Here is a 27,150-nt window from a genome sequence, read left to right as displayed (position 1 = left end):
CTTCTGCCCTAAAGAGGAAAAGTAACTTCTACCTTAAAGAGAAAAGTAACTTCTACCCTAAAGAGAAAAGTAACTTCTATATATAGGAAGTGGGCAAATAGGTCTCATCTACATTGCAGAGGCCAAATAATAGGTCTCAACCCTAGGTGCATCTACACTGCAGAGTTAACATGGTTTGATACCTCTTTAACTCTAATGGAGTCCTAAAGAGCAAAGTAACTTCTACCCTAAAGAGAAAAGTAACTTCTATATATAGGAAAGTGGGAAAATATGTCTCACCCTAGGTGCATCTACACTGCAGAGTTAACACGGTTTGATACAGCTTTAACTCTCATGGAACCCTAAAAGAGAAAAGTAACTTCTACCTTATAGAGAAAAGTAACTTCTATATATAGGAAAGTGGGCAAATAGGTCTCATCTACATTTCAGAGGGCAAATAATAGGTCTCAACCCTAGGTGCGTCTACACTGCAGAATTAACACGGTTTGATACCGCTTTAACTCTAATGGAATCCTAAAGAAAAAAAGTAACTTCTACCCTAAAGAGAAAAAATAACTTCTATATGTAGGAAAGTGGGAAAATAGGTCTCACCCTAGGTGCGTCTACACTGCAGAGTTAACACGGTTTGATACCGCTTTGACTCTCATGGAATCCTAAAGAAAAAAAGTAACTTTTACCTTAAAGAGAAAAGTAACTTCTATATATAGGAAGTGGGCAAATAGGTCTCATCTACATTGCAGAGGGCAAATAATAGGTCTCAACCCTAGGTGCATCTACACTGCAGAGTTAACACGTTTTGATACCGCTTTAACTCTCATGGAGTCCTAAGGAGAAAAGTAACTTCTGCCTTAAAGAGAAAAGTAACTTCTATATATAGGAAGCGGGCAAAAACTGACCCTAAAGCTTTACCTTAAGGGTGCGTCTCCACTGTAGAGTTAACACAGTTTGATTCCACTTTAAAATGCTATATAGGAAGTGGGCAAAAAAACGGCAGCGAGTGGGTGTGGAGGGAAAAGAAAGAAAAAGAAGGGAGTACTGGCCCTTTAAGAGGCCGGCGGGCGCATGCGCAGTGCCGCCCGCAAGGCTGCAGGGAGGAGAAAGAGTCTTGGAGTCCGCGCCCTTTCCTATTCCGGGACAGAACCGCAGCAAAGAGGAGAAGCAGCCTCTCAGCCTGGAAGGGCGAGGGAGGAAAGCAAAGCAAAGCAAAGCCTTGCAGGAAAAAAGGAGGAAGAAGGCTCTCTTTTGGGGTGACTTTGGAAGAGGAAGAGAAGAAAGAGAGAGAGAAGAGCCCCCGCCCCGCGGAACGTGGAAGGAAGCAGCCGCGAACGCGCGTGATCATCAAAAGTGCCCGCCGATTGTGACGTCAGCAGGAGGGGGGAAGAGAGAAGAAAAAAGAAACTTTTCTTCCCAACAGATTTGGAGGAGACAAGGACCCCCTCCCACCCCTGAAAGGAAAAGGAGGGGGGAAGAAAAAGAAGAGGAGAAGGAGGAGAGAAAAAATTTCCCCCCTCTTAATTAATTATTTTGCATTTTTAATTATTTTTTTTAATATACATATATATATATTCTTTTCCCTTTCTTCTAAGGTGAGTTGTTTGTATCGATCTATCTATCTATATATATATGTGTGTGTGTGTGTGAGTTATAGTTTTGCTTCCATCTCAATCAGGCCTGGGGCCAACTTGGGCCCTCCAGGTGTTTTGGACTACAACTCCCACAATTCCTAACAGCCTACCGGCTGTTAGGAATTGTGGGAGTTGTAGTCCAAAACACCTGGAGGGCCCAAGTTGGCCCCAGGCCTGATATGTATCAGAACAAATCCACTTTGCAACCGAGTTGTAGTTTTACAAGGTCTTCAGCCCACTTTTATGGGAGTTGTAGTTTTACAAGGTCTCACTTTTATAGGAGTTGTAGTTTTATAAGGTCTCACTTTATAGTAGTTGTAGTTTTACGAGGTCTCACTTTTATGGGAGTTGTAGTTTTACAAGGTCTCACTTTATAGGAGTTGTAGTTTTTCGAGGTCTCACTTTATAGTAGTTGTAGTTTTACGAGGTCTCACTTTTATGGGAGTTGTAGTTTTTCGAGGTCTCACTTTATAGTAGTTGTAGTTTTATGAGGTCTCACTTTATGGGAGTTGTAGTTTTGCAAGGTCTTCAGCCCACTCTATGGGAGTTTGTAGTTTTACAAGGTCTTCAGCCCACTTCATGAGAGTTTGCAGTTTCACGAGGTCTTCAGCCCACTTTACGGGAGTTGTAGTTTCACGAGGTCTTTAGTTGCAGTTTCACAAGGTCTTCAGCCCACTTTATGGGAGTTTGTAGTTTTACAAGGTCTTCAGCCTACTTTATGGGAGTTGTAGTTTTACAGGGTCTCACTTTATAGAAGTTGTAGTTTGTAGTTTCATGAGGTCTTCAGCCCACTTTTATGGGAGTTTGTAGTTTCACAAGGTTTTCTAGTCCACTTTACAGGAGTTGTAGTTTTACGAGGTCTTTAGTTGCAGTTTCACAAGGTCTTTAGCCCACTTTATGGGAGTTGTAGTTTTATGAGGTCTTCTAGGCCACTCTATGGGAGTTGTAGTTTTACAAATGTCTTCTAGCCCACTTTATGGGACTTGTAGTTTTACAAGGTGTCATTTTATACGAGTTGTAGTTTTACAAGATCTTCAGCCAACTTTATGGGACTTTGTAGTTTTACAAGGTCTTTAGCCAAACGGTGTGTCCGCACTGGAGAATGAATGAATGCAGTTTGAACCAACTTGAAAGTCTGAATGGGCGTTCTGGGAGTTGTAGTTTAATGAGGACTTGGTCCTTTTTGAATGGTGAAGGCCTCGTGGAACTACAACTCCCATAATTTCATAGCCTTGAGCTTTGGGAGTTTAAAGTGGCATCAAACTGTGTTAACTCAACAGTGTAGAACATGCACCATGTATTCTTTTGCCTTTGGTGCATATGTATACATGCCTGTAATACATGGTGCATATATATATATATATATATATATATATATATATGTATGGCACCCTTAATACATGGTGCATTAACTGATGCATATGGTGCATATTCTACACGTCGAGTTAATGCAGTTTGACATCACTTTAAACTCCCACAGCTGAAGGCTATGAAGCTATGGGAGTTGTAGTTTCACGAGGCCTTCGCCGTTCGAAGAGGACCAAGGACAAACTACAACTCCGGGAAGGCCCATTAACAGTTTCAAGTTGATTCAAACTGCATTCATTCATTCATTCATTCTACAGTGCGGATACACCATTTGGCTAAAGACCTTGTAAAACTACAACTCCCATAAAGCAGTAGAAATTAACCCAACAGTGTGTTCTTCTGATTTGCAGAAATTGTGCACGAATCTATTTTGGAGATGAATAGAGAGAACCAACTCCAAAGTTTTGCCTTAAGGGCGTGTCTACACTGTACAGTTAACACAGTTTGATTCCACTTTAAATGCCGTGGCTCAGTGTTATGGATTTCTTAGGTTTTGTAGCTCACCATGTTATGTATTTTCTTGGGTTTTGTAGCTCAGCGTGAACCTATTTTGGAGATGAATCGAGAAAATAGACTCCAAAGCTTTGCCTTACTTAGGGGTGTGTCTACACTGTACATTTAACACAGTTTGATTCCACTTTAAATTCTATGGCTCGATGTTATGTATTTTCTTGGGTTTTGTAGCTCAGCTTGAACCTATTTTGGAGATGAATTGAGAAAATTGACCCCAAAGCTTTTCCTTGGGGGGGGGGGTGTCTACACTGCACAGTTAACACAGTTTGATTCCACTTTAAATGCTATGGCTCAATGTCATGTATTGTCTTGGGTTTTGTAGCTCTGCTTGAACCTTGTATTTTAGAGATGAATCGAGAAAATTGTATTTTAGAGATGAATTGAGAAAAGCTTTTCCTTAGGGGCGCGTCTACACTGTACAGTTAACACAGTTTGATTCCAGTTTAAATTCCATGGCTCAATGTTATGTATTTTCTTGGGTTTTGTAGCTCAGCTTGAACCTGTTTTGGAGATGACTTGAGAAAGAGATGAATCAAGAAAGCTAATCCCAAAGCTTTGCCTTAGAGGCGCGTCTACACTGTACAGTTAACACAGTTTGATTCCACTTTAAATGTTGTGGCTCAATGTTATGAGTTTCTGGGATTTTGCATCTCAGCTTGAACCTGTTTTAGAGAGGAATCAAGAATATAAATCCCCCTCTCCATTTTTTGCCTTGGTGCATCTACACGGCTGACTTAACACAGTTTGATACCACTGTAAGACCAGGTCTGGGCAAACTTGGGCCCTCCAGGTGTTTTGGACTCCAACTCCCATCATTCCTAGGAATGTTAGGAATGATGGAAGTTGGAGTCCAAAACACCTGGAGGGCCCAAGTTTGCCCAGACCTGGTGGAAGTATCTAACACCTTCGATTCCACGCAAAGTGGCGTAAAAGTGTGTTAAGTCAACAGTGTAGATGCACCCAATCCTATTATTATTAATTTTCCCTCTCCTCCAGAGGAGGCGATCGCGTCTCCGCCTCGTCTCGCAGGGGTGGGATCTGCATCGGTTTGAATTAAAAAACTGCCGTTTAGACAGGATCGGCTTCTCCGGGACGCGTGTTGCCAGAGGTGGGTCTTGCGAACGGGTTCGGGGAAGGCTTTAGACTCGATTGGAAGACTCGATTCGAAACGAGCGAGACTTGCTTTTGGAAAATTACTAGACTTCAGATTTGCAAAAAAGTTCCTTTCTAGTTTCGAGACCAGATCTGGGAGTCACCCTTGCCTTTGCAAGACTTTGGAAACTCATTCGGGGTCGGAAATCGGGATTGATACCCGTCGTAGACCTTCTTGACATCGTGTCTCGTCCCATTTCTCTTGATACCCGTCGTAGACCTTCTTGACATCGTGTCTCGTCCCATTTCTCCAACAAGGTTTGTCCTTCTCCTTGACCCAATTGAGTTCTCGCTTTGCTGCCGTCTGCAATGAGGAGGACCTTTGTATGAATCTATGAATTCACTCTTTCCACCCAGATCTCTATTTTGAGGCCTTGCGTTGTGTGTGTGTGAGTGTGTTTTCACTCTCTCGTTCCGTACAGAGCTGCCAAAGAAGGGAAGGAACTTTTGCACAGCGACCATTTTGAAACAGTTGTGGAGGGGGGGGGGGAAACCAAAACAAAACGAAAAGTTGTGCATTTAGTTTTGCTCCTCGTGCGAGCGAATTTTGCATTTTGCACGCTGCTTAATGTTTTCTCACCTGTCCTAACCTTCCTAATGCCGCGACCCCTTAATAGAGTTCCTCGTGTTGTGGTGAGCCCCAACCATAAAATTATTTTCACTACTTCATACTTAGTGCGAGCGAATTTTGCATTTTGCACGCTGCTTGATGTTTTCTCACCTGTCCTAACCTTCCTAATGCCGCGACCCCTTAATAGAGTTCCTCGTGTTGTGGTGAGCCCCAACCATAAAATTATTTTCACTACTTCATACTTAGTGCGAGCGAATTTTGCATTTTGCACGCTGCTTGATGTTTTCTCACCTGTCCTAACCTTCCTAATGCCGTGACCCCTTAATAGAGTTCCTCGTGTTGTGGTGACCCCCAACCATAAAATTATTTTCACTAATTCACAATTAGTTTTGCTCCTCGTTCGAGCGAATTTTGCATTTTGCACGCTGCTTGATGTTTTCTCACCTGTCCTAACCTTCCTAATGCCGCGACCCCTTAATAGAGTTCCTCGTGTTGTGGTGACCCCCAACCATAAAATTATTTTCACTACTTCATGATTAGTTTTGCTCCTCGTGCGAGCGAATGTTGTATTTTGCACGAGGCTTGATGTTTTCATACCTGTCCTTCTATTGCAGTGTTTCCCAACCTTCCTAATGCTGCGACCCCTTAATACAGTTCCTCATGTTGTGGTGACCCCCAACCATAAAATTATTTTCACTACTTCATAATTAGTTTTCCTTTTCGTGCGAGCGAATGTTGCATTTTGCACGAGGCTTGATGTTTTCTCACCTGTCCTTCTATTGCAGTGTTTCCCAACCTTCCTAATGCCGCGACCCCTTAATACGGTTCCTCGTGTTGTGGTGACCCCCAGCCATAACATTATTTTCACTAATTCACAATTGATTTTGCGACTGTTATGAATCGTCATGTAAATATCTGTTAGGCAGGATGTACTTTCATTCATTTCATACCCGATACACCCAAATTTGAATACTAGTAGGTTTGGGGAGGGAATGATTTGTCATTTGGGAGTTGTAGTTGCTGGGATTTGTAGTTCGCCTATGATCATGAATACTGGTGGGTTTTGGGGAGGGATTGATTTGTCATTTGGGAGTTGTAGTTGCTGAGATTTATAGTTCGCCTATGATCATGAATACTGGTGGGTTTGGGGAGGGATTGATTTGTCATTTGGGAGTTGTAGTTGCTGGGATTTATAGTTCGCCTATGATCATGAATACTGGTGGGTTTTGGGGAGGAATTGATTTGTCATTTGGGAGTTGTAGTTGCTGGGATTTATAGTTCGCCTATGATCATGAATACTGGTGGGTTTGGGGAGGGATTGATTTGTCATTTGGGAGTTGTAGTTGCCGGGGTTTATAGTCCACCTACTATCGAAGAGCATTCACCGGATGAAATTATCACAAACCGGCCAAATACTGGTGGGGTTGGGAGTGGGAGGTGGTTTTGTCATTTGGGAGTTGTAGTTGCTGGGATTTATAGTTCACCTACAATCAAAGATCACTCACCGGACCAAATTGGGCATAAATCGCCCAAATTTGAATACTGGTGGGGTTGGGAGGGGGAGTTGATTTTGTCATTTGGGAGTTGTAGTTGCTGGGATTTATAGTTCGCCTACAATCAAAGAGCATTCACCGGACCAAATTGGGCACAAACCCAAGAGCATCCACCTGACCAAATTCGGCACAAACCGCCAAATTTGAATACTGGTGGGGTTGCAAGGGGGAGGTGATTTTTTCATTTGGGAGTTGTACAATCAAAGAGCATTCTGAACCCCACCAATGATAGAATTGGGCAAGACTTCCCATACAGAGACTCCCACGATCAATAGAAAATACTGGAGGGATTTGATGGGCATTGACCTTGAGTTTGGGAGTTGTAGTTCACCTACATCCAGAGAGCACTGTGGACTCAAACAATGATGGATCTGGACCAAACTTGGCACAGATACTCAATACACCCAAATGTAGACGCTGGTGGAGTTTGGGGGAAATAGACCTTAATATTTGGGAGTTGTAGTTGCTGGGATTTATAGTTCACCTACAATCTAAGAGCATTGTGAACCCCACCAACGATAGAATTGGGCCAGACTTCCCATACAGAGCCCCCAATGACCAACAGAAGATACTGGAGGGATTTGGGATGAATTGACGGTGATTTAAGGGAGATGTAGTTCACCTACATCCTTGTTCAACTTTTGCCTAAAAGAGACACTTTTGGGGAGGGGAAAAAAACCCTTCAAATAAATATATATATATGTAATATGTGTAATGTATGTATGTATGTATATGTATATATGTGTGTGTGTGTGTGTGTAATTTGCCCAGGATTTTGTCCCGGAAAGATCTAAAAACCGCCCGAAATGCAAGCGCAAACAGGTGAAGTGGGTGGAGAGGAGAAATTCCAGTTGTGAGACTCACCCACAACTTGTGCGACTTCTTTTCTTTCCAGTGTGTAATTGAACTTTACTGGCTCCAAATTAAATTCCAGATTCGAAATGAATGTTTCCTGTTTCCGGGAAACCCGTCTCGGAGCGTTACGAGTCTCGGCGAACTTGAGCGTGACCTTCAAACTTTGATTAGGTTTCAGATTCCAAAAACTGTCTACATTAGAAAATTAAAGCGGTTTGGCGCCACTTGAACTAGATTGTGTGATGGAATTCTGGTAGTTCACATTCTTTGGAAGAGAAGGCTCCAAAACTTGTGAAAGTACAACTACCAGGATTCCATGTAATTCAGAGGGTGGTTTAAGTGGTGTCAAACCAGATTAGTTCTGCAGTGTAGACGCACCCCATGAATTCGGATCTCCAAATTCTGGTAGTTCGCACTCTTTGTTACAGAAGGCTCCAAAATTTGTGAAACTACAATTACTATATAATTGAGACAGGGTTGTTTAAGTGGTGTCAAACCGGATTAATTGTACAGTGTAGACGCACCCATGAGTTCGGATCTCCAAATTCTGGTAGTCTGCACTCTTTGGAAGAGAAAGCTCCAAAACTTGTGAAACTAAAACTACTATATAATTGAGACAGGGAGGTTTAGGTGGTGTCAAACCAGATTAATTGTATGTACGGTGTAGACACACTCCATGAGTTCAGATCTCCAAATTCTGGTAGTCTGCACTCTTTGGAAGAGAATGCTCCAACACTTGTGAAACTACTATATAATTGAGACAGGGTGGTTTAAGTGGTGTCAAACCGGATTAATTGTACAGTGTAGACAAACCCCATGAATTCGATCTCCAAATTCTGGTACTTTGCACTCTTGTTGGAGAAGGCTCCAAAACTTCTGAAACTACAATTACTATATAATTGAGACAGGGTTGTTTAAGTGGTGTCAAACCATATTAATTGTACAGTGTAGGCGCATCCCATGAGTTCTGATCTCCAAATTCTGTTAGTTCGCACTCTTTGTTAGAGAAGGCCCCAAAACTTCTGAAACTACAACTACTATATAATTGAGACAGGTTGTTTAAGTGGTTTCAAACCCGATTTATTGTACGGTGTAGACGCACCACATGAGTTCGGATCTCCGAATTCTGATAGTTTGCACTCTTTGTTGGAGAAGGTTCCAAAACTTGTGAAACTACAATTACTATATAATTGAGACAGGGTGGTTTAAGTGGTGTCAAACCGGATTAATTATACAGTGTAGACACACTCCATGAGTTCGATCTCCGAATTCTGATAGTTCGCACTCTTTGTTGGAGAAGGCACCAAAACTTGTGCAACTACAACTACTATATAATTGAGACAGGGTGGTTGAAGTAGTGTCAAACCGGATTAATTGTACAATGTAGATGCACCCCATGAATTTGATCTCCAAATTCTGGTACTTCACACTCTTTGTTGGAGAAGGCTCCATAACTTGTGAAACTACAATTACTATATAATTGAGACAGGGTTATTTAAGTGGTGTCAAACTGGATTAATTGTACAGTGTAGACACACTCCATGAGTTCAGATCTCCGAATTTGGGTAGTTTGCACTCTTTGTTGGAGAAGGCTCCAAAAATTCTGAAACCACAACTACTATATAATTAAGACAGGGTGGTTTAAGTGGTGTCAAACCTGATTTATTGCACAGTGTAGATGCACCCCATGAGTGTGGATGCACCCTTGGATAGACTCTTCCCAATCGTCCTGGCTTGGAAAAGAGAAGTGGGAGGGAGTCAGACAGGCTGCTTTTCTCTCTCTTGTGTAGATTGTGAAGCATGAATGCTTGCTTTGGGAGGCATGGGGCTCCTTGCACGGCCTTGGGCGAGGCGCTGGCTTCACTCCAGAGAACAGGAAGCGCCTCTCTGTTTTGTGACAGCAAAAGGGAGGCCAAAGGGCCTTGACTTCCTGTGGGCTGCAGCCACTGACTCCCAGCCTCAGTTTCCCCATTCTGTAAAATGGGAACATCCCCATGCACGGCTGGTAGCGCTTATCATAGAGTTAGAAGAGACCTCGTGGGACATCCAGTCCAACCCCATTCTGCCAAGAAACAGGAAAATCACATTCAAAGCAACCCCGACAGATGGCCATCCAGCCTCTGCTTAAAAGCTTCCAAAGAAGGAGCCTCCACCACACTCTGGGGCAGAGAGTTCCACTGCTGAACAGCTCTCAGAGCTTGTAGGACTACAACTCTCATGCTTCCACTAAGGTGGCTAGTGCTAATGAAGTCATCCTAGTTCTGTTTGGCGGTGAGATCAAGTATGAAACTAGTCTCTCATATATATATATGTGTGTGTGTGTAGTGTCAGGAGCAATTTGAGAAACTGCAAGTCGCTTCTGGTTTGAGAGAATTGGCTGTCTGCAAGGACATTGCCCAGGGGACGCTTGGATGTTTTGATGTTTTACCATCCTTGTTGGGAGGCTTCTCTCATGTCCCCGCATGGGGAGCTAGAGCTGACAGAGGGTGCTCATCCGTGCTCTCCCTAGATTCGAACCTACAACCTGTCGGTCTTGTCCTTCTGGCACAAGGGTTTAACCCACTGCGCCACCGGGGACTCCTTATATATAGTAAAGTACCTACACATACATACACACACACACACACACAGAGAGAGATACATATACACACACACATACATATACATGCATACATACATAAACATATATACACACGTCATTCATTTCACCAAATTTCTGAATGCATCTTAGGCTGCATCTACACTGCCATATAATCCAAACCTATATATACACACACCCACACACACATGCATATATACATACACACACATAGATACACATATATAGTAAAGTACCTATATACATACACACACACACATATACATACACACATATATACATACACACATATATACATACATACACATGTACGCATATACATATATACACATACATACACATATATACATATATATACACACACCCACACACACATACATATATACATACACACATAGATACACATATATAGCAAATTACCTATATATATACACATACATATATATATATACATACATACACATATATATAAACATATATATATATATATATACATACACCCACCCACACACATACATATATACATACACACACAGATACACATATATAGTAAAGTACCTATATACATACATACATACATACACACATATATACACACATACACATATATACACACACATACACATACACACATGTACATACATACATACACGTATATATACACACACACGTCATTCATTTCAACAAATTATTGAATGTGTCTTAGGCTGCATCTACACTGCCATATAATCCAATTCGAAACAGATAATCTGGATCCAGAAACTGGATTATATGCCAGTGTAGATGGGGGGTCTTATTTTTTCCATATTGCTCCAGAGATATATGCCAAAGGAAACTCCTCCGCTGGTTCACGGGGCTCTTTTCCAGAAGTTGGCCTTTGCTCCATTAACCGTCTTATCACTGTGCAAGTTTCTAGTCCTCAGTGAGTTTGGGGGTAAACAATCAGATCATGTAGATTTGGAAGTATACTTGGTGGTCCTTGTGGGTAAAATGCTGGCAGTCAATCTCTAGGTGTTGGATGGTCAGCTTTTCCAACCTGCAAACATTCTCAGGTGGTTATATTAGTTGCATACAGGGATCAGGACGAAAAGGTAAGAAAAAGAGAAGCGTTGTTGAAGCACGTTGCAAGGTATTTTTAAAAAAGGAAGTGGTTTGACGTGCAGCTGGAGAGATGATGCAGTTTGGAGATAAGAAGCAACCCTGAAAGAGGGCGATTGATGATGGTGGTGATGATTATATTATTATTATTATTATTATTATTATTATTATTATTATTTTCCATTAATTGGGGAGCTTACAAAAGCTAAAACAAACCCAGCTAAAACAAAAATGAAAATGAAAATCAAAAGCACAATATCCTTGAGTTGCTGTGAGTTTTCAGACTGTAGGGCCATGTTCCAGAAGCATTCTCTCCTGACGTTTCGCCCACATCTATGGCAGGCATCTTCAAGAGTTTGTGAGGTCCGTTGGAAACTAGGACTAGTAGGGTTTATATATCTATGGAATGTCATAAGAAACAATCAGGGCCAGCTGACACCTCCCAACAAAGGATTCCTCCACGCAGGAAGCAGCCAGACTTTGAAGCTGCAAGGCCATCCAGTACTAATCAAGGTGGCCAACTACAACTAGGCAAGTGAGATTTATATATCTGTGGAATAATGTCCAGGTTGGGAGAAAAAACTCTTGTCTGCTCGAGGCTAGTGTGAATGCTGCAATTGGCTGGTTTTATAAGCATTTAATGGCCTTGCAGCTTCAAAGCGTGGCTGCTTCCTGCCTGGGGGAATCCTTTGTTGGGAGGTGTGAATTTCAATGGCGTCTCTGTGTAGCCTGACATGGTGGTTGTTAGAATGGTCCAGCATTTCTGTGTTCTCCAATAATATGCTCTGCCAGGAAGCAGCCAGTCTTAGAAGCTGCAAAGCCATTCGGTGCTAATCAAGGTGGCCAATTGCAATATTCACACTTGCTTCAAGCAGACAAGATTTGTTTGTTATAGAGGCAGGTTTGAAAGTTGTAATTGGCCGGATTGATAAGTGTTAAGTGGTCTTGCAGCTTCAAAATCCGGCTGCTTCCTGCCTGGGGGAATCCTTTGTTGGGAGGTGTGGATTTCAATGGCTTCTCTGTGTAGTCTGACATGATTGTGGTGGCGAATTGCAACATTCACACTTGCCTCCAACAGACAGCTCTTGTCTGCTTGAGGCAAGTGTGAATGTTGCAATTGGCTGGTTTGATAAGTATTGAATGGCCTTGCAGCTTTAAAAGCCTGGCTGCTTCCTGCCTGGGGGAATCCTTTGTTGGGAGGTGTGAATTTCAATGGCGTCTCTGTGTAGCCTGACATGGTGGTTGTTAGAATGGTCCCGCATTTCTGTGTTCTCCAATAATATGCTCTGCCAGGAAGCAGCCAGTCTTAGAAGCTGCAAAGCCATTCGGTGCTAATCAAGGTGGCCAATTGCAATATTCACACTTGCTTCAAGCAGACAAGATTTGTTTGTTATAGAGGCAGGTTTGAAAGTTGTAATTGGCCGGATTGATAAGTGTTAAGTGGTCTTGCAGCTTCAAAATCCGGCTGCTTCCTGCCTGGGGGAATCCTTTGTTGGGAGGTGTGGATTTCAATGGCTTCTCTGTGTAGTCTGACATGATTGTGGTGGCGAATTGCAACATTCACACTTGCCTCCAACAGACAGCTCTTGTCTGCTTGAGGCAAGTGTGAATGTTGCAATTGGCTGGTTTGATAAGTATTGAATGGCCTTGCAGCTTTAAAAGCCTGGCTGCTTCCTGCCTGGGGGAATCCTTTGTTGGGAGGTGTGAATTTCAATGGCGTCTCTGTGTAGCCTGACATGGTGGTTGTTAGAATGGTCCCGCATTTCTGTGTTCTCCAATAATATGCTCTGTCCAGGAAGCAGCCAAGCTTTGAAGCTGCAAAGCTATTTGGTGCTAATCAAGGTGGCCAATTGCAACATTCACACTTGCCTCTAACAAACAACTCTTGTCTGAATGTTGCAATTGACCGGTTTGATAAGCATTGAATGACCTTGTAGGTTCAAAGTCTGGCTGCTTCCTGCCTGGGAGAATCCTTTGTTGGGAGGTGTGAATTTCAATGGCGTCTCTGTATAGCCCAACATTGTGATTTTTAGAATGGTCCAGCATTTCTGTGTTCTCCAGTAATATGCTGTGAATGGCCTTGCAGCTTCAAAGCTTTACTGCTTCCTGCCTGGGGGAATCCTTTGTTGGGAGGTGTGAATTTCAATGGCGTCTCTGTGTAGCCTAACATGGAGGTTGTTAGAGTGGTCCAGCATTTCTGTGCTCTCCAGTAATATGCTGTGAATGGCCTTGCAGCTTCAAAGCCTGACTGCTTCCTGCCTGTGGGAATCCTTTGTTGGAAGGTGTTCACTGGCCGTGATTGTTTCATCTCTGGAATTGGCTACTAGTTGTCTTGACTAATAGCCACACATTCCTCTTCCTTTGGTGGGCTTTCTTATTGAGCACATTGTGTAAATAGGAAACCAAATTCACCAAAATTGTTCTTCTTTGGAACTCTCTGCCACATGATTCTAGCCAGGCCCCATTACTGTATGCCTTCGTTTGGAGGAAAATAATATTTTAATGTATTGTCGAAGTCTTTCATGGCCGGAATCACTGGGTTGTTGTAGGTTTTTCCGGGCTGTATGGCCATGTTCTAGAGGCATTTTCTCCTGACGTTTTGCCTGCATCTATGGCAAGCATCCTCAGAGGTAGTGAGGTCTGTTGGAAGTAGGAAAATGGGTCTATATATCTGTGGAATGACCAGGGTGGGACAAAGGACTCTTGTCTGTTGGAGCTAGGTGTGAATGTTTCAACTGACCACCTTAATGGCTTGGAAGTGCCTGGGGGGAATCTTTTGTTGAGAGTGATTTGATGCGCCTGATTACTCAAAATAATATTTTGTTCGGGCAGCATTGCTAATTGAGTGGCTTTGACCCCGGCGGGGATCTGCTGCACTTCTTTGTGGCTGTTAATCCAATTCCACTGTAATATTATAATTGGTTGAGCCGGGCTTTAACGATGCTAACTTGCGACCTGTTTTTTTACCCGTCTCGGTTTGGATAAGTGGGGCACATATCAAATTAATTTTACAAAAATCTCAAATATGACAAGGAGGAAGCTGCCAATCATTATCTTGGGATGCGATTGGAAAACTCAGATTGGTTTTCAATGCAATTGAATGTGATTTTGGGCATTTTTGTCTATCAATTGGTGCCGCATCGTTCTCGCTTCCTGTTCCCATTTGAAAATAGACATTTTGGAAGGAGCTGATAATGGAAAACTTCTGTCTATGGAAGAAACCCTTCAAAACATTTATCAACTTGCCTTTATTGGCCAATTAATAGCACTTTCCTTGCTATTTCATATCAGCCACCAAGATAATGTCGTTTGAATGTTGGACCAGGGTTGGAAAATTGCAAATCTTGATCATCTATATAAATAAAAATGTAATGTTAGTTTGTGGGATTAACAGAACTCAAAAACCACTGGGGGAATTGACACCAAATTTGGACACAAGACACCTAATAACCCAATGTAAGCCCTTCACTCAAAAAAGCACTGAAAAGCACAGCAGAAGGGACTTTGAAAGCCCCAAAAAGCTAAATGATGAAAAGCTAAATGACAATACAGAAAAGAGGGAGGCAAGAAAGAAAGAAAAGAAAAAAAGAGGGAGGAAAAGAAAGAAGGAAAGGGAGAAGGAAGCATGGAAGCAAAGAGAAGGAAGGAAGGAAGGAAGGAGAGAAAGAGGGAGGGAAAGAAAAAAGGGGGAAGGAGAGAAAGAAAGAAAGGAAAGGAAGGAAAAAGGGAGCGAAGGAAAGAGGGAAAGAAGGAGAGAAGGAAAGAAGGAGAGAAGGAAGGATGAAAAGGGAGCGAAGGAAGGAGGGAAAGAAGGAGAGAAGGAAAGAAAGAGAGAAGGAAGGATGAAAGCAAAGAGCCAAGAAAGGAAGGAAAGAGGTAGAGAAGGAAGGAGATAAAGAAAGAAAAGAAGGAAAAAGGGAGCAAAGGATGGAGGGGAAAAGGAGAGAAAGCAGGAGGGAAGGAAAGAAGGAAAGGGAGATGGAAGCAAAGAGAGAAAGAAGGAAGGAAAGAGGTATAGAAGGAAGAAAAGGAGAGAAAGAGGGAGGGAAAGAAAAAGGGGGAAGGAAGGAAAGTTAGAGAAGGAAGGAAGGAAGGAGAGAAGGAAAGAAAAAAGGGAAGGAAGGGAGGAAGGAGGGAGTGAAGGAAGGGGGAAGATGTAGAGAAAGAGGGAGGGAAGGAAAGAGAAGGAATAAAAGAAAGACAGCAGAAGAGAAGGAAAAAGGGGGAAGGAAGGAAATAGAGAAGGAAGGAAAAAGAGAAGGAAAGACAGGAAGGAAGGAAGGAGAGAAAGAAGGAAGGTTGGCCACAGCAAAGCGTGGCGGGTACAGCTAGTCTATATAAATAATGAACTCAGAAACCACTGGGGGAATTGACACCAAATTTGGACACAAGACACCTAACAACCCAATGTATGTCCTTCACTCAAAAAAAATGATTTTGTCATTTGGGAGTTGTAGTTGCTGGGATTTATAGTTCACCTACAATCAAAGAGCATTCTGAACCCCACCAACGATGGAATTGAACCAAATGTTGAACATAGGGCTCCCATGACCAACAGAAAACACTAGAATGGTTTGGGGAGCATTGACCTTGAGTTTGGGAGTTGTAGTACACCTACATCCAGAGATCACTGTGGACTCAAACAATGATGGATCTGGACCAAACTCTACACGAATACTCAATATGCCCAAATGTGAACACTGGTGGAGTTTGGGGGAAATAGAATCTTGACATTTGGGAGTTGCAGTTGCAGGGATTTATAGTTCACCTACAATCAGAGAACATTCTGAACCCCACCAACTATAGAATTGGGCCAAACGTCCCACACAGAACCCCCCATGACCACCAGAGTGGGACACAGCAACGCGTGGCAGGGAACAGCTAGTGTGTGTGTGTGTGTATATATATATGGTTTTGTGCATGCATTGTAATGTAATTTTTATTTTTTTGGCTTTTAAGTCTCTTCTGCTGTGTTTTTCAGTGTTTTTCTGAGTGATGTTCACTCGCGGGTCTGTTAGGAGTGTTTTGTGTCCAAATTTGGTGTCAATTCATCCAGTGGTTTTTGAGTTATGTTAATCCCACAAACAAACATTACATTTTTATTTTATAGATATAAATATAATAAATATATAGATATAATACTGAATATTACAATAATGATACTAATATATTAATACCATATATTATTATATTATATTATATTATATTATATTATATTATATTATATTATATTGGAAGGCTCATATAGATCATATAAATAATGATAATAATAATTTATTTGTTACCCCCCTCTCGCAGCTTGAGCTAAGGTACAACATGGCTAAAACAGACAGATTAAATATAGTATAGGTAAAGGTTGTCCCCTGACATTAAGTCCAGTCATGTCTGACTCTGGGGTGTGGTGCTCATCTCCATTTCTAAGCCGAAGAGCCGGCATTGTCCATAGACACCTTCAAGGTCATGTGGCCAGCATGATCACATGGAGCACCGTTACCTTCCCGCCGGAGCGGTATCTATTGATCTACTCACATTTGCATGTTTTCGAACTGCTAGGTTGGCAGAAGCTAAGGCTGACAGCGGAAGCTCACGCCGCTCCCTGGAATTGAACCTGCGACCTTTTGGTCAACAAGCTCAGCAGCTCAGTGCTTTAACCCACTGTGCCACCGGGGCAGTATAATGTTGATGAAATATCGTATAATATAGATTAAATATTGTATTATTATAGGAGCCCCCAGTGGTGCAGCGGGTTAAACTACTGAGCTGCTGAACTTGCTGATCTGAAGGTCGGCGGTTCGAATCCAGGGAGTGGGGTGAGCTCCTAGCAGTTCGAAAACATGGAAATGTGAGTAGATCAATAGGAACCACTTCTGTGGGAAGTAACGGTGCTCCATGCAGTCATGCTGGCCACATGACCTTGGAGGTGTCTACGGACAACGCTGGCTCTTCGGCTTAGAAATGGAGATGAGCACCACACCCCAGAGTCAGACATGACTGGACTTAATGTCAGGGGACTACCTTTACCTAAAGGAGCCCCTGGTGGTGCAGCGGGTTAAACTGCTGAGCTGCTGGACTTGCTGATCTGATGGTCGGCGGTTCAAATCCGGGGAGAGGGGTGAGCTCCCGCTGTTAGCCCCAGCTTCTGCCAACCTAGCAGTTCGAAAACATGGAAATGTGAGTAGATCAATAGGAACCACTTCTGTGGGAAGTAACGGTGCTCCATGCAGTCATGCTGGCCACATGACCTTGGAGGTGTCTATGGCCAGTGTTGGCTCTTCGGCTTAGAAATGGAGATGAGCACCAACCACCGGAGTCGGACTCAACTAGACTTAAAGTCAGCGGAAACTTATGGGAACCTTCGTTTGGTGCCCGGGGGATCCTTTGTTTGGAGGTGTTAGCTGGCCCTGATTGATTTTTGCCTAAATTCCCCTTTTTTTTTTAGTGTTGCTCTTTATCCCCCCAGGCAGCAACCAGCCAGGCTTTAAAGCTGCAAGGCCATTAAATGCTTACTCTTTATCCCTCAGGCAGCAATCAGCCAGGCTTTAAAGCTGCAAGGCAATTAAATGCTAATCAAGGTGGCTAATTGCAACATTCACACTTGCCTCAAGCAGACAAGAGTTCTTTATCCCACCCTGGACATCATTCCACAGGTATCTAAACCTGACTTGCCTAGTTTCCAACAGACCTCACAACCTTTAAGGATGCCTGCCATAGATGTGGGTGAAACATCAGGAGGGAGTGCTACTTTTGTCACCTTTCCGCCGTTTGGCAAATAACTTTCCATTGAGACAAGCCTTTTGCTTTTAAGTTACTGTGGCAAAGTAATCTTTTAATAGGGAATGCAGTGCGCTTATCTTTTTACGATGTTTGAGTATGTTTTTAAGTGTTGCAATGGAGTGTTTTTCATAGCACTGGGTTCGAAAACTCTGGTATCAAGAGAATTATAGATTCTTCTTTTTTGCAGGAAATAAAGTAAATTAATTAAGTAAACCAACCCACACAGACGAGAACCCCAAAAGTGAGTCCCAAAATCCAAGTATCTGTGTTGATTTGTGTCAGTAAGCCAGTGTTAGCATGGAAACTGTTGGTCTTTTGTATTATTAATGGATCTTGATTTGCTATTGGATAATAAGTCACCCCAAAAGACTTTGTATTATATCAGCCAGAGTTCCTAAATCACAATGTTAAAATATTTCTGGGACAAATCATTTTCTACTATGGGGATGGCAGATGAAGCCAAAGAGGTGATACCATTACCAGCTAATAGTAATTGACCCTGAAAACCCTGGTTCCATTACAACATTGGGTCATATACTAGGAGTAAGGCAGAGCAAAATTAATTATACTATGTTACATGTATAATATTTACTAGCTTTACCTGCCACGCGTTGCTGTGGCCAACCCTCTTTCTCTCCTTCTTTCACTCCTTCCTTCATTTCCTTTTCTTCTTTCCTTTCTTCCTTCTCTACCTGTTTACTTCCTTCCTTAGCTTTTTGCTCCCATCCTACCTTCTCTTTATTTCTTTCCTTGCCTCCCTCTTTCTCTCCTTCCTTTGCTCCGTCTTTCCTCCCTTCCCTTTTTTCTTTCCTTCTCTCCTCCTTCCTTCTCTTCCTATTTCCTTCCTCCTCCCTTTTTATTTTCCTTCCTCTTTCTCTCCTTTCTTCCCTCTCTATCTCTTTCCTTCCTTCCTTCGCTCTTGACTTCCAGTCTTCCTTTTCTTTCTTTTCTTCCCTCCCTTTCTCTTCTTCCTTCGCTTTTTTCCTCTCTTCCCCTTCCCAAATTCCCCTTCTTTCCTTCCTTCCTTCCTTCCTTCCTTTTGATACCTTCCCTTCCCCTTCCCTTTCTTCTTTTTTTCTATCTTTCTTTCCTTTCCTCCTTCCTTCCTTTCTCCCTTCTTTCCCATCCTCCTTCTCTCTCTGTATTCTTCCTTTCCTACCTTTCTTCTTTCATATACCTTCTCAACTTCCCTTCCTTCCTTTCTTTCCTTCCTTCCTTTCTCCATTCGCGCAGCATCCTGCCCCCCAGCGAGCAGGCCGCGTTCTAGAACTACAGTTCCCAGTGTGCATTGCGTGTGTACTTCCTCCCCTGGGCACTTCGCATGCTCAGTTGGTTTTTGTAATTGTGAGTTTCTTGAAATGTTGTTTGGAATTTTGATGAGTGTTGTGCATACCTTGTGGGTTGAGGTATGTACACGGCAAATTTGGTGAGTTTTCGTCAGGGGGTGTTCGCGTTTTGCTGTCCCGTTGAACACCCTTTCCATTTTTATATATATAGATTATATTCTATTTTAGCTTACATTATTGTATTTATTAGATATTCATTATATGTATATATTATTTAATATATTATATTTATTAGTTTATTATCTTATTAGATATTATTACATTTTATTATATTTATTATATTATATTTTAACTTGCAACATTATATTTATTAGATTACTAGCCGTCCCCTGCCACGCGTTGTTGTGGCCCACATGGGGGGATCTGTATGGGAAGTTTGGCCCAATTCTATCGTTTGTGGGGTTCAGAATGCTCTGTGATTGTAGGTGAACTATAAATCCCAGCAACTACAACACCCAAATGTCAAGATTCTATTTTCCCCAAACTCCACCAGTGTTCACATCTGGACATATTGAGTATTTGTGTAGAGTTTGGTCCAGATCCATCATTGTTTGAGTCCACAGTGCTCTCTGGATGGAGGTGAACTACAACTCCAAAACCAAAGGACACTGCCCACCAAACCCTTCCAGTATTTTCTGTTTAGTCATGGGAGAACTGTGTGCCAAGTTTGTTTCAATTCCATCGTTGGTGGAGTTCAGAATGCTCTTTGATTGTAGGTGAACTATAAATCCCAGCAACTACAACTCCCAAATGACAAAATCAATTTTTTTGAGTGAAGGACATACATTGGGTTGTTAGGTGTCTTCTGTCCAAATTTGGTGCCAATTCATCCAGTGGTTTTTGAGTTCTGTTAATCCCACAAACGATCATTACATTTTTATTTATATAGATTATCTTATTAGATATTATATTATTATATTTTTATTATATTTATTTATTATATTCCTCTTGAATCTGGGGAGAGGCGGATGAGCTCCCTCTATCAGCTCCAGCTCCTCATGCGGGGACATGAGAGAAGCCTCCCACAAGGATGATAAAAACATCAAATCATCCAGGCGTCCCCTGGGCAATGTCCTTGCAGACAGCCAATTATCTCATATCAGAAGCGACTTGCAGTTTCTCAAGTTGCTCCTGACACAATAAAAAAAATTATTATTATATTATTTATTTATTATATCATATTTTAAACTTGCAATATTATATTATATTATATTATATTATATTATATTATATTATATTATATTATATTATATTATATTATATTATATGAGTCCCCCTTCGGGAGGAGAAGGGCGGGGTATAAATATAGGAAATAAGTAAATAATAAATAAAATTTATTAGATTATTATGTTATTACATATTATATTAGATTTTATTTATTTATTATTTTATTACATTGCAATATTATATTTATTAGATTATTATGTTGTTACATATTATATTATTTATTACATTATATTCATTATATTATTTTTTACTTGCAATATTATATTTATTATATTATATTTATTATTGAAGGAGCTGGGGGTGGTGACGGCCGACAGGGAGCTCAGGCGTAGGCTGGTCCATGAGTTCACGAAGAGTCAGAAACAACTGAACAAATGAACAACAACAACAAATTATGTTTATTATGTATTTATTTGTATAATAAATAATAGAGCATCGGCTTCTGTAGTTTTTGTGTATCTCAATTAAACCTCCAACTGTGAAGTATCTTTTTACAAACACTTTTAATGCGCATTCTCTGCTTAGCTGGAACTTTTTTCAGCAGCATTAGCATTCACCAAAAGCTTGGTGAAAAGGAGCCAGAGACACAGAGACTTTCGTAGTGTGTGTGTTTGCAGTAAACAATGCAATAAAGCTTCAGTCGGGAAAGAGTCAGATCTAACTCCTCCAGATTCTAGTGTAGCTGTACGTGCCTGCCTACAACAGGCAAAGGAAACAGCAGCTACCTCTACAACATTTGTAAACAATGTGATAAAGCTTCAGTTGGGAAAGAGTCAGATCTAACTCCTCCAGATTCTAATGTAGCCGTATGTGCCTGCCTACAACAGGCAAAGGAAACAGCAGCTACCTCTACAGCATTTGTAAATAATGTGATAAAGCTTCAGTTGGGAAAGAGTCTGATCTAATTCCTCCAGATTCTAGTGTAGCCGTACATGCCTGCCTACAACAGGCAAAGGAAACAGCAGCTACCTCTACAACATTTGTAAACAATGTGATAAAGCTTCAGTTGGGAAAGAGTCAGATCTTAACTCCTCCAGATTCTAGTGTAGCCGTATGTGCCTGCCTACAACAGGCAAAGGAAACAGCAGCTACCTCTACAACATTTGTAAATAATGTGCTAAAGCTTCAGTTGGGAAAGAGTCAGATCTAACTCCTCATTCTAGTGTAGCCGTATGTGCCTGCCTACAACAGGCAAAGGAAACAGCAGCTACCCCTACAACATTTGTAAACAATGTGATAAAGCTTCAGTTGGGAAAGAGTCTGATCTAACTCCTCCAGATTCTAGTGTAGCCGTATGTGCCTGCCTACAACAGGCAAAGGAAACAGCAGCTACCTGTACAACATTTGGAAACAATGTGATAAAGCCTCAGTTGGGAAAGAGTCAGATCCAACTCCTCCAGATTCTAGTGTAGCTGTACGTGCCTGCCTACAACAGGCAAAGGAAACAGCAGCTACCCCTGCAACATTTATAAGCAAAGGATGGAAATAGGCTTGTTCTTGATCCCACTGATGTCCCGTTTTCTCTTCTTCCATTCCAGCCTTGTATGGACTGTAGTCCTCGCCCGCAGCCATGGGGAAGATGCTATCCAAGATCTTTGGCAACAAAGAGATGAGGATCCTGATGCTGGGCCTGGACGCTGCCGGGAAGACCACCATCCTGTACAAGCTCAAGCTGGGCCAGCCAGTGACCACCATCCCAACTGTCGGCTTCAACGTGGAGACGGTGACCTATAAGAACGTCAAGTTCAACGTCTGGGACGTTGGGGGCCAGGACAAGATCCGGCCCCTCTGGAGACACTACTACACCGGCACCCAAGGGTTGATTTTCGTGGTGGACTGCGCCGACCGCGACCGGATCGACGAAGGGCGGCAGGAGCTCCACCGCATCATCAACGACCGGGAGATGCGGGACGCCATCATTCTGGTCTTTGCCAACAAGCAGGACCTCCCCGACGCCATGAAACCTCACGAGATCCAAGAGAAACTGGGCCTCACGCGCATTAGGGACAGGAATTGGTACGTCCAGCCCTCGTGCGCCACGTCGGGCGAAGGACTCTACGAAGGTTTAATGTGGCTTACTTCCAACTACAAGTCGTAATAATCCTAGGGCCATACAAATATATATAAATATATTTCTATATAATTTGCGCGCACACAAAAGAAATCTCTAACCAATGAACCCTAGAACATATATTCTCTTCTGTCAACTCCCCCCTTTCCTCTTCCAATATGTTTGTTATGGCTTTCCTTGACAACAAATCTCTAGCAGGAGTGGAACATTTCAGCAGAGATCCTGAGCGTTTTGGGGTGCCTTTGGGATCTGTGCAGATCGGGGAGAAGCGGCGAAAGATAAAGGTTGCATGGACTCTCTGTTCTCTTTTCTCACCCATCTCGTGTGGTTCTCCAACCTGTGGTGTCTCTTAGTTGGTTTTGCCTGAGAGTTGGGTTGACTTGGAGAGAAGTTTGGCTGAACTGGTGGTGTGTTGGATCTGTGCCATCAGTGTGGTCTGGAGGTTTCCTCCTGCTCCCCAAATTAGATCTTTTAAGAGTCTGCCTTTGGTTCGATGCGGATAGTTCCCTCTGCCCTTTTCTTGCATCCCAGGTGGGTGGAGGAGAGCATGGGCGCAGTATTAATTCTTTCTTGTCACATTCTGCGATGACACGAGGTTCAATTGCAAACTGCCTCCTATTTAACACACCCATCCCGTCGCTCGCTCGCTCGTTCGGGTTCCCTCCTTGTTCCTTGACCTGCTCAACCTGACTTGCGTGGTGGAGGCAAGGATGTGCATGCCCCAGGCCTGGCCAAACCAGTTTCCCCACCACAAGATGGGTGGGAAGGAAGAAACCGCCAGTTGGAGAGGTTGGAAGCGCCCTCTCCTTGCATCCTAAACAGCAATCTTAGCTTTCCGAAGAAGGTTTTCCTCATAAATGAATGGATCGGGGGGGGGGGGGGGGTTGGTGTGAGACAGGACATTCTAGATTGCCTTTTGGGGTGTCGTTCCAGTTCCGCTTGCTTTGCTTCTGCAATTCCTACTAGGTCCTAGCAGGACTGAATGAATAAGGGGGCTTGCTCTGCTTTGGGTTATGTTTTGATTCCTTTCGTGTTGTAAAATTGTGCTTTCCGAAAGAAGGTACAGCAGAGTCTCGTTTATCCGACCTTTGCTTATCCGACTTCCCGTTTTATCCGACGCCCTCCTTTTCCTCCAACATTTCCCCTTCAATTAAAGGAGTCTCTTTCGTGTTGAAAAATTGTGCTTTCCAAAAGAAGGTAGAGTCTCGCTTATCCGACCTTTGTTTATCCGACTCTCCGTCTTATCTGACGCCCCCTTTTTCCTCCAGCATTTCCCCTTCAATTAAAGGAGTCTCTTTTGGAAAATTTGTGCTTTCCGAAAGCACAAGGTCTCGCTTATCCGACCTTCGTTTATCCAACTTCCCGTTTTATCCGATGCCCTCCTTTCCTCCAGCATTTCCCCTTCAACTAAAGGAGTCTCTTTTGTGTTGAAAAATTGTGCTTTCCAAAAGAAGGTACAGCAGAGTCTCGCTTATCCGACCTTTGCTTATCCAACTTCCCGTTTTATCCGACGCCCTCCTTTTCCTCCAACATTTTCCCTTCAATTAAAGGAGTTTCTTTCATGTTGAAAAATTGTGCTTTACAAAAGAAGGTAGAGTCTCGCTTATCCGACCTTTGTTTATCCGACTTCCCATCTTAACCGACGCCCCCTAGCATTTCCCCTTCAATTAAAGGAACGCTCCCCAACTCTCTCCATTCCCAATGAGTGAAAAAGTAAAGATGAGAAGGAGGAAGGTAGAAAAGGGGGAAAAGAGGCAGGACTGGAAGCGTAAGCGTCCTCCTTCCTTCCCTGTGATTTCCACGTTCCGCTTCCGCACCCGGACACCTCCTGCGGGGCCAATCAAGCCGTAAACTGTTGCCTTGCCTTAACCCTTGGAGTCCTTGTTGTTAGTATTCTAGGTGCCTAGTGACTTAAGGGACTCCATATTATCTGACGTTCTGCTGGCCCGTTTATGTCGGATAAGCGAGACTCTGCTGTCGATCTGTATCCATTCTGCTGCCGTTCTGTCCTGTGAAGCATTGATTCTCACGCTTTCTGAACCACACTCTTGCCAAATGTCTTGCCCTGTGGAAAGAGTCATTAGTTCATTCAACAAAGCCCTGTCTTTTGCTTCGGATCGTTGGGTTGAGCTCATCTTCTGCCCTGGAAAGCAAGACCAATGAGAATTGGGTCAGCTACTCGTTGTTATGGAACTTAACACATCTCGCATCTGGGGTCAGGGCCTTTGGTTTATGCTAGATGTAATGTGTTGTCGAAGGCTTTCAATGAGTTGTGGTGTGTTTTCTGGGTTGTATGGTGATGCTCCAGAAGCATTCTCTCCTGACATTTCACCTGCATCTATGGCAGGCACCCTCAGAGGTTTGGAGACCTCACAACCTCTGAGGATGCCTGCCATAGATGCAGGCGAAACGTCAGGAGAGAATGCTTCTGGAACATGGCCACACAGCCCGGAAACACACACAACAACCCAATGTTAGATGTAATCCAGTAGCATCCAGACGACTGCGTAATACTCATCTCTGTTCTACCTGATGGGTGTGTACCTGCTTGTGTGTGTTGAGCAATGTACACAGATTTGTCAAACCCGGTTCCCAGCCGCAGATTTGGGTGCCTTCCAAGTGTTGGGTGCGGAGGTGTTTCTCCTTTATTTGTCTGTTTTCGTTCTAATCTTATTAATGAAGCTGATCGTATGCGACCCGTTCGGGTGTGCACCGTCTTCCCAGAGCCAAACCCAAACGAAGGGACCAAGGAGTTAATCTTTAATATACATATACCCTGTTTCCCTGAAAATAAGATAGTGTCTTATATTAATTTTTTGCTCCCAAAGATGCGCTAGGTCTTATTAAAATAAGAAACCCCCTAAAATAAGACAGTGTCTTAATATTAATTTTTTGCTCCCAAAGATGCACTAGGTCTTATTTTCAGGGGGTGTTTTATTTTTCCATGTACAGTAGTGGTCATCACAGACCAGCATAACCAGACAAACTCCGAATCCTATCAAGAATTTCTTGTCACTTCCTTTATTTCCATGTACAACAATCTATAGTACATTTACCAATCCCGATATTTATGAACACAAAGCTTTGCTAGGTCTTACTTTTGGGGGAGGCCTTATATTTAGCAATTCAGCAAAACCTCTACTAGGACTTATTTTCAGGGGGTGTCTTATTTTCTGGGAAACAGGATATATATTATATATTACTTTCGGGGGAGGCCTTATATTTAGCAATTCAGCGAAACCTCTACTAGGTCTTATTTTCAGGGGAAGTCTTGTTTTCGGAGAAACTATATATATATATATATATATATAAAACTTTCAGGGGAGGCCTTATATTTAGCAATTCAGCAAAACCTCTACCAGGTCTTATTTTCAGGGGATGTCTTATTTTTGGGGAAACCGTGTATATATATGAAAATAAGACCTAGTAGAGGTTTTGCTGAATTGCTAAATATAAGGCCCTCCCTGAAAGTGTATGTGTATATATATATTATATATATATATAACTTTCGGTGGAGGCCTTATATTTAGCAAAACCTCTACTAGGTCTTATTTTCATGGGGTGTCTTATTTTCGGTGAAACAGTATGTGTATATATATATATATATGAAAATAAGACCTAGTAGACGTTTTGCTGGATTACTAAATATAAGGCCTTCCCCCAAAGTATATTTATATATAAACTTTCGGGGGAGGCCTTATATTTAGCAATTCAGCAAAACCTCTACTAGGTCTTATTTTCAGGGGATGTCTTGTTTTCGGAGAAACAGGAGATATATATAACTTTCAGGGGAGGCCTTATGTTTAGCAATTCAGCAAAATGTCTACTAGGTCTTATTTTCAGGGGATGTCTTATTTTCGGGGAAACAGTATATATATCAAAATAAGACCTAGTAGAGGTTTTGCTGAATTGCTAAATATAAGGCTTTCCCCGAAAGTATATATGTAAACTTTCGGGGGAGGCCTTATATTTAGCAATTCAACAAAACCTCTACTAGGTCTTATTTTCAGGGGATGTCCTATTTTTGGGGAAACAGGTTTATATACCATACATTCTATGTTCATGTTACTTGTAACCCGTTTCCGTGTTTTATGAAGCCATTCCCCTGTTTTATTCTTCCTGTTTGAGATGATTTCCAAAGAAGTGGAGATCGGCTACGAAGCATTCCGTGAAATGGGGAATAAACGCTTTCCAAACTGTTCGTTTTGAGACGGAAAAGGATGTTCGCCCGTTCTCCTTCCGACGCGAATACTCAGGGAACGCCTGTGTTTTCCCTTCTTCCTTTTTCTCCCTTTCTGACACATTCAATCAGTTATGTTTACGTGTTATATTCTGCTTTGAAGCCTTCCTTTTGCTCTTCGAACCAAGGGCTTGATTAAAACTCTTCCCTTCCTTTAA

General features: G+C 42.4%; 1 protein-coding gene across 3 annotated transcripts; it reads left to right on the top strand.

The window, feature by feature from the left end:
* The first annotated feature begins 1,070 nt into the window (after positions 1-1,070).
* LOC132782153 (ADP-ribosylation factor 6-like) lies at positions 1,071-27,150 on the top strand. 3 transcript variants are annotated; one of them, XM_060786868.2, is made up of 2 exons: positions 1,071-1,586; positions 22,220-27,150. In XM_060786868.2, the coding sequence occupies exon 2, from the start codon at positions 22,252-22,254 to the stop codon at positions 22,777-22,779; it is 528 nt and encodes a 175-aa protein (XP_060642851.1). In that variant the 5' UTR covers positions 1,071-1,586; positions 22,220-22,251; the 3' UTR covers positions 22,780-27,150. The 3 variants fall into 3 exon arrangements, with proteins under 3 accessions (XP_060642851.1, XP_060642852.1, XP_060642849.1); XM_060786869.2 differs by lacking the exon at positions 1,071-1,586 and adding an exon at positions 4,533-4,614; XM_060786866.2 differs by lacking the exon at positions 1,071-1,586 and adding an exon at positions 4,625-4,916.

The sequence above is a fragment of the Anolis sagrei genome, chromosome X, assembly GCF_037176765.1.
Source record: "Anolis sagrei isolate rAnoSag1 chromosome X, rAnoSag1.mat, whole genome shotgun sequence".
Classification (NCBI taxonomy): domain Eukaryota; kingdom Metazoa; phylum Chordata; class Lepidosauria; order Squamata; family Dactyloidae; genus Anolis; species Anolis sagrei.
The sequence above is the reverse complement of the archived record's forward strand: the minus strand, read 5'-3'. Positions and strand labels throughout refer to the sequence as shown.

Excerpts from the sequence above, each read along its gene's own strand:
- LOC132782153 (XM_060786868.2), top strand. The coding sequence starts at position 22,252 with ATGGGGAAGATGCTATCCAAGATCTTTGGCAACAAAGAGATGAGGATC.